This window comes from Belonocnema kinseyi, chromosome 4, assembly GCF_010883055.1.
Source record: "Belonocnema kinseyi isolate 2016_QV_RU_SX_M_011 chromosome 4, B_treatae_v1, whole genome shotgun sequence".
Lineage (NCBI taxonomy): Eukaryota > Metazoa > Arthropoda > Insecta > Hymenoptera > Cynipidae > Belonocnema > Belonocnema kinseyi.
In genome coordinates, this window is record NC_046660.1 from 92,051,479 (window position 1) to 92,062,995 (window position 11,517).

An 11,517-nucleotide genomic window follows, 5' to 3' on the forward strand; every position below is an offset into this window, starting at 1 on the left:
TTTTTCCGCCTGGAATAGTATATTGCATTACTGCAAATATCGTCTACACGATATTCACACACTAAGGTGATTATGATCCATATTCTTTGTTGACATCATTTTGCTACTCACATTATTACTTTTACCAATACAAAATTAAAATTTTTAATCTGAATGTTAATAAAGGAAAATACTGCAGATTTCTGCCTAGCTCAAACACAATTTAAAAATGATCACTAAATGATGAAATGCACAACATCTATAATTTTATCATTATAACCACGCTGGTCATTATAAGACTAGTAACCATGGGGTCTAATACTATTTTAAAGCAACTCTTCATACTTCTGCTCTGAACAAATTATGTATGTACTTATGAATGTCATTGGAAAAGCCAGTTTGTGAAAAGGCGCAAAAAAGAAATCTATCTAGGGATCACTAAAGTTTTAATTTAAAATGACATCAACCATCCACATGGAAGAGGAAATTTCCGAGATCTCCTATGTTAGATATTTGCCCTTAATGTCGTATCTAATTTTGCGAAATATCGTTAAGTCTCGATTCAGTCCCTTAGGCTTGGTTACGCTTGGCAAGGTTCACACATAATGTAAACAGTTGCATTGCGTGTACGTGTTCTCGAGAATAGTGATCAGTGGTAGGTGTGGCTCATTCGCCGGGATATAATCGCCTATCGGTTTCCTGCGAGATCACTGCCATGCCTATGCACACGCTCGAATCGTGGGCTCGTACCTACGTCACTACAGTCCTGTTAAGTTAATATAACGCTACACAATTAGTTGGTGACCATCACCTTCTGACATTTCTCGCACTATTAGAGCGTGAAGTACAACTCTATATTGGTAGTTCTCTACAGACAGAGCACTTTCGTGTCCAAGGCAGAGCGGGGCAGAATGTTCAAAATGCGGCCAAAAGTATTATTCTAATTAAAATGTAACAAAAAAGAGTGAGAGAGAAAAATTGAAGGCTGTATGGTGTCAGTTCTGCCCTAAATCTAACTTTACCTAGACCCTCTAGCCTGAAAGATCCGATCTGGTTCAAGTCTGGCGCTATTTTTGCCCTGGTCCGCCTTTATCTATAGACCCCCTAATGTGGAAAATCCAATCAGACCCAGGTTTAGCGTGCGTGCGGAGCAGGGATGAATTTATCTAGAGCCCCTAGTCTGGAAGGTTTCGTCCAGCCCAGGACTGGCGCTAATCACCTATCAAAGAACAAAAAGTTCGATAAGTTCGATCAACACATTTTTTTGACATATTTGAAAAATATTAACTGATACCCAAAATGATAGAAGATAAGTAATGTACACTATAAAAACAAGATATTGTTCTTATGACCTTGATAATCTTTTCCAAGTCATTAAAAAAAAGAATGTCAAGCCAGCGGCTGGTCTGGTCGTAACAAAAAAAAAAAAGAAAAAACAAAAAAAAGTTACACTCTTTACCCAGCCCAAATTAGATCACAGTTATGTTAAAAAGTACGCGATTTGCGTACTAAAATTTATTATCGGAGTTTATGTGGTCCCTATTCACAAATTTCGCAATAAAAGTTCAAAATTCAAAATTGTGGATGCAAAATGGTGCACTAATTCACAAAAAATAATAGTATTTGCATACAAATTTGGTTTTAAAGCTTTTTCAGGTCACTGCGGATATGAATTTCGTATTAAACATACAGAATTAAAAATGACGGATCCAGGATCACGGACGTTTTCAATAAGAACCTATTGTATTTGCATACAAATCGGTTATTAGAGGATTCTGTGTTAGCTAATTAAATAAATTAGATCAAAATAAAAAGTTTCAAATGGCGATCCCTAATCATCAGATCATTTTACAAACAATAGTGGAATCATTATAAAATACGGTTATAAAAGGTAGAAACTGAAATAAAGTAACAATGTTTTGACAAATATTAAAAACGCCGAAATTGACACATCTTCGCGTTTCAGAACTTGACCCATATTCACTCAGAAAAGAGATTCCTTTATTCAACAAGCATGTCGTTGAACCAGAGAAAAATATTAATTATATTTCAGTAAAAGAAGAGTTTCTTCAATTGAAAGAAATTTATTTTTAGTCAAATAAATTATTAATAATTTTAGAAAATATGTTAATGCGTTAAAAATAAAAGAATTATAGCTCAATCTATGTCTACTTGTTAAAAATAGCTGAATTTTGCATTTGTTTATTTTAAATTTGCAGTTTGGGACAGGAGCGTGACAAAAAATTTCTCATATTTATTTATCATCTCCAGAATAAGTCATATACGATCTTGAATTATAATTCAATTTTGTTTTAAGATAAGAACTTTACTTATACAATTTGCGAAATGTATTATTTAATGGAAAATTGGGAAATTACTAGAACTTAATGTGGTCCTCTTTTTGGAAATCACCTTTATATACTTCAGTTCCTTCAATTTCAAAAAAATTATTAGCGAAGGTTGCAGCAGATTAAAAAAAAAATAACGGGGCAGAATATATTGAAATTGGTTCAAAGCCGCTACCAAATTATGGGTTTCAGTAGATTGTACAGGCAGCGTGCCTGTAAATCAGTGTGAGAGTGATTGTGGACGTGACATTTCACATGGCGTGTCTTGCAATATTCCGACTGCAGACGTGGCATTACGAATAGATCAACTAAATAGCTGGGAAATAGTTGTACCACTTAGCATGTCATATTCAAAATTGTACTTTCACTTTGATATTAGGTAATTCATATCTCAATAGAATGCTTAAACTTCAAAGGAGCCAGTTTGATTTAAATATTACTTAAGTCTAAAATATTAAGCCTCTCTCTGTTAGTGAATTTTTGAGCAAATCATGTGGAGATTTTAATGCAAAGCATTGCTAAAGTACGACCTGTGAGGTTTGTTCCTAGATGTAATATAAATGGTAGTTATGATAGTTTAGAGAGGGGAAGGGGAACGCAATCAATGTGATGATAACCAGCATTACCACGTCAACTCATCCCATCCATGTTCGATCTCCACGTTGTAATACTGCGGGATTCTATTTATGACGAGGAATGTTAGGTAGTGCCACGCTTACATGTGAATGACGCATTCGCAGTTATTCATTTCGAACATGTATCTACGCGATGCAATAGAATCTTTGAAATCGATACCTGCAAAATTTCTCAGGTAATAGTAAATTAATAGGTGTATTACGAGAGATTTATCAAAAGTCTGGTGCTGACCCTATCATTTACAGACTGGGTTGCAGTCAAGTGAATTATAGGGGGCTCACGAGCTCAAGGTTCGATCCAAACCACCAGAACCTCGGTGAAGATACATATAAAAATTTCCAGAGATACCGGCTCGGGGATCGAACCCCGGACCTCTCGAGTTTAGTCTATTTTTAGACAGTCGAGTTCGAAGATAAAAATTTTACCAGGGCCATAGAATGCGCAAAATCATCTTTGTCGTCGAACGTTCAGCTCGAAATTAGTTATAATGCAGCGAATATACACCATAATATAGTCGCAAGTCGCTGATGGTCACCCATCCGAGGGCTATCCACGCTAGAAATATCTTAATATCCGGAATCTACACAATTCAACATTTATAGTGCAGCTAATGTTGTCGGTTGCGAGTGAATCACAATTCACAACTAATTACTCAATTGTTTTCATATATTCTGCTGGTAGTTAATGTAACGATCCAGGAAGGACTTTATTAAGATATTCTATGTAAAAGTGAAATAAACATACATTTCTAGAAGTTTGAAAAATGCTGGCAGCAACAGGTGATAAAATCATTAAATTTCAATATAACGTTACTGGAAGGGCAAGAAACAATTTGTTCCAAGGTTTGGCTGCGCTTGAGAATATGTATCATTCCACTACGAGATCTGGAAACTTGCCCAAGCAAATAAAATGGCAATTGACAATATAATTAGATTGAAAATTTTCTTCAGTCTTGAATCATTTCTGAAATAATAAACTTAATTTGCTTTTTGAAAAATACAAGTGAATATATATTGTATATGCAGGGTGGACAAAAAATTCATTTTTCAAACTAGTTGAATTTTTCCCTAATTTTTCAGGATTAGTTTGTCCGTTTCCCTGATCAATAATCAAAAACCATAATCTCAACCTTGAAATATTTTAAACATACAATCATTTACAGACAGAATGAAAATATTGAAAATAAACAGTTTTCATTCTATTTATTTTAATCAAAAATTGGACTTTATGAACATAAAAGACGAGTCTTTAATCCAAAGGACAAAGTTCCAACGAAAGAGTTAAGTTTTCGAAAAAAAACATAACTTTTGAACATCATAGTTGAGTTTTCAACAAATAATTGAACCGTCAACCAAATATTTGAATTTTTTATCAAACTGTTAAATTTTAAACCTACAAAGATGCTTTTGAACCAAAAGCTCGTCTTTTTGAAAAAAAGAATAAAGTTCTACAAAAAACTGTTATGTTTTCAAGCAAATATTTGAATTTCTGAGAAGACAGTTTAATTGTTAACAAAAAATGAAGAATTAGCAATCCAGAATAACGAATTTTCTGGACAAACAGACGAATTTTGAACAAAACAGTTGAATCCACAATCAAAAAAGATTAATTTTTATACATTTGAAGTTAAAAAAATTAATTTTCATTAGAAAATAAATGCTCTTTCAATAAAGTTGTTAGACTTCCAATCAGTGCGATGAATTTCCAACTAAAATTATGTATCTGACTGAAATAGGCAAATTTTCAATTGAAAAAATTAAATTTCAATAAAGAAAAAAACTAGCGAAGGTGAGATTTCAACAAACAATGTAATAGTAAATATTTTAACAAAAAAATATTATAATTTTAAAGGAAAAGCTTTTGAATTTTACCACAACAGACGAGTTTTTGACCAAAATAGTTAAAATTTAAATCAAAGAATATTAATTTTCAATCAAATAGTTTCATTTTTATCTAAAAAGGATGAACTTTATACCAAAAGATATAAATTGTTAAACCAAAAAGATGTGTTTTCAATAAAATAGTTAAATTTTTAGCACCAAAATATGAATTTGCAGCAAAAAAGTTTATTTTATACTACAAAAGTCTAATTTTTACCCAAAACGAGGAGCTGTCAACAAAAGTGCTGAATTTTCACCCAAAAAGGATAAAATTTTAACAAAGTTGTAGAATTTGCGAACAAATAATACACATTTTGGACTAAAAACTGTATTTTCACCAGAAAATCACTGACTTTCCAGGACCAATAAAGTTCTCTGATTTTCCCTGATCTGCAGGTTTTACTTAACCTGCGGTCATTCTGTTATAATTATATATTTTTGAGTGCAATGATTATCTGAAAGCTGATTTCACAAGCTTGCAATTATTCAATAATTGTCGGCCTGTAAATGTTTACAATTAATTTAGTAAAACTTTCTAACATCAGAGATTAGTCAGTTCCCACGTATAAGTACTATATCTGGCGTCACGTCGATCGTTTTCCTGTTTGCCTTGTTTCAGATATAATAGTCTGGATGTTAGTTAAAGCTCGATACATTTTTTCTCTCCTTTTGAGCCTCTGAATTGCATAACCCGAAGCGAATTCTCGAGATAGGGGATGTCCTCCTTGTTATGCATGGAGTTCGAATTTTATCGGAATCCTTTCTTATCCCACGTAGGCGATACAATTTTAGTCGCTGATCGAGAAAGCTCTAGTTTACTTAGGATAAAGACAAGCTTTTCCAACTAGGCACTAGATTGCTGGGTTATACCGGTGAGCAGATTTCAAAAAAGTTAAACGATTTCTTACGGGTATCGGTTAGAACTCAACCTAATATGACCTAGTGCAAAGCACGTGTTCAGATTCATGCCACGTGCGATAAGATAGAACTTAAAATGAATTGGTACTTGTTTTAAAACGTTCTGTATTAAAGGAATCGAAAATAACTGCTGTGTAATTAATTTTGAATGGAAAATAACATTTTCTGAACCATTATTTCAAGCATTATTTTCTTACTTTCAATCATTTGAAGCACATTTACCTATGTTCCTGGGCGTCTTATTTAGAATGATTTTTAATATAAATTAATATTAAATATAGCAGCTTATTTTATATTGCCATTTAAATTTTTACATTAAATATGTCAATACATTGACAATTTTTTTATACGTGGGAAAGGGAAAAACAAAATGGTCCTCATCAAGTTTTTTATCTTTAAAATATTAAAACTGCTCAATATTTTACAAAATCATAAAAATATAGTAAGGACTTTTTCGGGCCTGTTAAATATTTATTTTGTTATATTTTAACATTTTGGAAAATTTTCGAAGTGGAATAAAGGAATTTATGAAAAAAATAGAAAATGAAAAAAGAGAAAAAGATGATTTCCATAGTTGAGCGGGAAATCAAATGTCGATAATTTAAAGGCGTCTCCATCGTATTTTGCTGAATTTTTAAGTTAATTTTAGATTTTTTCGATTGTTCCCTAGAGTCAAATTTGGTAATAACGAATGCAAAATTTCGAATGATCATTTAAATCACCAAATGATTGAAAAAATGTAATCATATGTTTAGAAATATTAATGAAATTTATTTGAATATGGTAAATAATGGGTTTTAATACATGTTTGTAGATATTAACAGATTTGTTGTTTATTTTGTGACTTTTTTGCAACATATTTGTCCCCATGACAGAATCCAGGGGAAGAAGCTTAAATATATCTTAACAATTTAGTCAAATGTACTGGAGTTTTCTCTCTCAAACAAACTTAAGAGTCAAGAAATTTCAAAAGTGTGTGATTTAGCGTAAAATTACTTAGTAAATACAATAAATTAAATTCTTTCTGAACATTATTGATTATTTCTGAGTTTTAAGGAGAAATAACTAAAAAATCACTTAAAATTGACCATATTAGCCTCTTTTAGATCAATTATATAAATCTAGATAAATTAAGTTTTATCAGGAAATAGTTGTAGTTTCCTTCACCAAAAGCTTATAAACCTTCCTATTTAGGTATACGTATAATCATTCTTATTTTCTATGACTCGATATGGTGTAATTTGAATTATTTCAGTGAAAGATAGTGTTTAGATCAACTACAAGAATCGCCTACTATACAGGCTTGACATTTGCACCCTAGTGCTAGTATCAGTGTTACTGACAAACCCTACTGTTCTTCTGTTATTGGATATGACTGGAGCGCCCTGCATCTGCATCAGGCAAAGCTTAGCTAGTAAATTACACGTTGACTAGAACTGACAAGTGCAATGCGTGCGTTCTGTATGCCCTCTGCAGGAGATGCCGTATGTTTAGGTGCCCGAAGTCCGGGAATGTAGATCTGAGTTGCCCATGAATTATTGAGAGGAGCTTTAATAAAGACCCTATACCAAATTTGGAATCACTGATTCAAAATTCTGTTAATCAATTCTCACATATAAACTAGCATATTTCCAACATTACATGTCCTTATGATTCACATATGTGTGATGTTTCGTAACTCTTTAATAAATATTATGGAAATTATTATTTGATGTTCTCTCACTAAGTGGGAGAACTTTTTAAGGCACACTTAAATCGTGTGTGAAGAAAATCGGCCAGTTCTTTCCACAAGGTTCATAGCCAACCTAAGAACAGCATTTATGTTCAACTACAGCTGATGGAAAAAAAACGTTGTGGTAAAAACTCGTCTGCCCAACAAAGGGTAGAGAGTACGTTTTATCTTTTAGAGATCGGTTAACTTTCAGGCTTCCAATATGGACAGAGCCTTTTAGAACTTGAATGGATTTAAGATGCGAATGAAAAAAGTACTGTGGTAGATAAGGAGTCAGATCCGTGAACAGTCCATAAAGATTTTCACTATGGAGCTAGAAAACGCACGGTATCCACGATATTCCACGTTCCTTCGGCCGTAAAGGGAACCCCGTTAATCTTTTCTTTCCGGAAGGCGGAGTATAACAAAATTCCGCCACCGCGTAGTGACTTCTGTGCTGACTGAGTATCAGTGCCAAACACTGGTAGTTATGTATATTAGGGGCAGTAAAACTGATGCAAATTTATTTCGAAATTCTGAGCAGCCCTCGTAAAGTTGTTTTAAAATTACCCTCGTAAAACGATTTGAAACCTTTCCTCGGCTGGTGAAACTCCATTTCCGCCTTGTCGTATTAAAGCATTTCCACGTCTCACCCTTGTCGATCGCAAAACGTGCGTTTAACAAAAGCCCCTACTAACGTTTGTTTAACCCAAATTAAACTTTTATGTATAGTGGTGAATTTACTTGCAAGAGTTTAACCATTGGATTAAAATCCTTTATTGTATATAATCAAATTTGAAAAGGGTATTGTTTTTTCGGTTTGAATAGCAGATATTTTACACCCTCTCGTTAAAAGCAATGTCTGTACCGAAAACCAGAGAATCCACTTCAGAGCGTGTGCCTACGGAAGAGGGTGGCTCTGGTAGTGACAGTTGGCGTGTAGCGATTTAGTTAACCGTTTCATTGCTGCTATTCGAAACGTAACGACGAAGTGTGCAGTTGACAGGCAGATTGCTGCTCAGAGCCCAAATGTTTCGAAGAGTTTCGCCGCTTGTCAAATTCTAGAACGTTAATCTCGGTCCTTGCGATACCGAAGTTTTACCCAGGTTTCTACAAGTTCATCAGACACTGTCTCTTCGGAAAACTAAAGAAAGTTCAGAACACTCCATAGGTGCTCACTTTTGTTTGAAAGTTAAACTATCTTTTGATGTCGCGATCAAAGGTTCTTGTACTGAGACTTTTCGTTTACCCGCACTAACGTTGGTCCTTTGAATAATCAGACAAGAAAATCTAACTAATATCTAAAAATAAAACAAGAATAGAAACTCTTTAAAATTCACCGTTTTTAGACCAATCTCGATCGGAAGAGATCAATCAAAGAGTGACGTTTTCGCAACTTTCCGTAAAACAGTCAAAACTTGAATGTGGAAAAAAACTATCTTTAAGATTTTTATTTTTTCAGAATAAATACAGGGACAAGTTGGCTGGGGCTGGTTAAATTCTAAAAACATATTCTTTAAATTTTGCTTAAGATTATATGATTCAATTCGTTTAATGAGAGGAATGTTTATATACAATATAATTACATTTTATAATGAAAATGCATTTTCATAATGAATCAGTCTCAGACTAAGTAACAATTTTTAACATCCTTGTATAAATTTTAAGATCATATTCTCTTCCAAGTGGAGATCTCAGGTGCTCTTGGCCTGTAAACGCCGGGTTCACAGTTGGTACCCCTGATAATATCATCGACACTACCACGAATAACTCTGAAATTGGTCTCGTTGAATTTCAAGGTCATGTTTATTGTTTTCTGCAACCTGTTTGTATTGAACCACAACTCCTCGATATCGTACTTGTTTACAATAACCTTGATACCGCTCACGTACTGAAGCTTTTCCTCGTCTTGTGCGATCGTGACGACGTTTTCCGGTGTAAACGGTTTTTCGATATTCCAGCAAGCAATAGCGGTTTGCTGGACCAGTTGGAAAAATAAAACCCCTCGTCGAGAAGTCGCCTGTACACCAGCTTGACTCGATCGCTTGTAAATTGATTCATAAACTAGAGGCTCCCTGTATTCTCCTTGTTTTAGCGAATCCACATCTGTGAATTTTTGATGATAACTGGCCAGCGCGTTGAAATAAAGATATCTGCAAATAATATGATTTTCTACATGAAAAAATATTAGACATACCTGAGAATAGTATCTATTCTACTTTTATGAACACTCTTATATTTTTCTATGTAAGAATAATTTGTCATAATGACATATTAGGCCGTTGCCAACATAACACATTATGAGAGGGTCTTTGAGAAAGTACAAAAGTACCTAAACAAAAAAGTCCAGAGCATGGTTGCATAATAAGAAAGAACAGGGTTGCCATTTATAATCGCGTATACCCAGTAAACAAAAATCCATTCACTTGCTTTAAATTGGTTTGAAAGTCGTTTAAATGGTGTATCTGACACTGGAATAACAGATTGCTGCAGTTTGGTTTCTAACATAATTTTACTTGTTATTATTTTTTGCACAGACTTATACGCCGCAACAGCCTTTCCATCATCTAACGCTAAAATATTAAAAGGAATATAGTAGTCTTGCGAATAATTTTTCTTAATCCCTCAATAATCTATATATTTCACAAATCATGTGAAATATAGAAGCCTAACCTCAAAAGTCAATCGCATTCAAAAATGAGTAAACTGACTCATTATGACTTTGCTTGAAATGGACATAGTAGTGTAGATTGAAGAGTCGAAGCCATTCGACAAACTGATCGTTTCACATTGTCACAGACCAATTCAGTTTTAAAAACTTCAAACTGTAAGTGACAGATACGTAATTCACGGTGTCGCTTTTCAATGGGTTCTTTCATATTGGGTGTGCTTTTATATTATCAGTTGTTGATACAATTTTACCTTTTATCGAAAAATCCTTCCGGTGATAATGACATTCCTAATACACCATCAGTCAAGTCAAATTTCTCTCCAGCAATTGTAATGAACATAGCGTCAATTTCAGGATCAGGACCAAATGCATTTCCTCTTGTATTATTCAATCTCCATGAACGATCAGCTTTTAAATCATAAACTTCTATACCATTTTGCTCCACGTCTGCTATATAAAGATACGTGTCTAAACAATTTTTCCCAATTTCCACTACTGGTGTCACCAAGGATGCTTTTCCATTAAATGTTTGATAGCCAGGTATAATGTACTTATGAATTAGACGATCATTACTGAGATCAAAGATTAGGACCTTTAGGGGACATACAGGTTTCGAATCTTGTCGCCCGCTGTCAATCACCCAAAGTCGATTACATTCATCAATCTAAATTATAAAGGAGGAGAGTGTTAAATTTTGTCCATATTAGCTTAATTTTCTTGGAAGAAAGGTCATGTTTTTTAACACAGTTGCATATTGAAATTCTTTAACTAACTGAACGAGAGATAACTATAGTTTCGTTTACATAATGAAACAATATGTAAGCAAGACCGTTTCGCACCATATTTACCAGTCGCGTGCATCGAGAACAATGTGCAATCACTTTGTTTGTTATTAGTGCAGTAATTAGTATCCATCACCACCTATTCGCTGATAGCACAATGTGTTCCAATGCAACGAAACACGATACAATAATGGGGTAGATTAATGGAAAATGTTCAACATGAATATTCTTATAATTATTCCAATTATCTATCCTTTAATTAATTCTAAAACTAATTTTTAACTGAAGCAGCCCATAAATGGAAATACAGTACAGTACCGATGGAAATGATCTGTACGTCTATTTTTGAGCTGCTGCTAGATGACCTTAATTTGTATGATAGTAACAATCACTTTGCAGATAATTAACATTTTTCTAAGTTTTTTATCTCATTTTAAAGGTAATTCCCTGCTTTATTTTGCTAAGTTCATCACAAAAATTTCGATTTTTTTCTAGATTTTATTTTTTGGTACAAAACAGTCGTAAAATTTAAATTAATGATTATGTTTACATGATTTGAAAAAAAATTGAAAAAATAATATTCCTATAATCA

The 11,517-nt window shown here is 33.4% G+C and overlaps 1 protein-coding gene across 1 annotated transcript in view; it reads right to left on the bottom strand.

Moving 5' to 3' along the window:
* Positions 1-8,963: 8,963 nt before the first annotated feature.
* Positions 8,964-11,517, bottom strand: part of LOC117171945 (major royal jelly protein 1-like) — a 4,639-nt gene continuing 2,085 nt past the window's right edge. The window contains exons 2-3 of the mRNA XM_033359621.1: positions 10,395-10,807; positions 8,964-9,625 (exon numbers count right to left, since the gene is read on the bottom strand). Coding sequence (XP_033215512.1) covers positions 9,142-9,625; positions 10,395-10,807 — 897 coding nt within the window. The 3' untranslated portion in view covers positions 8,964-9,141. The remainder of the gene's footprint in view (positions 9,626-10,394; positions 10,808-11,517) is intronic.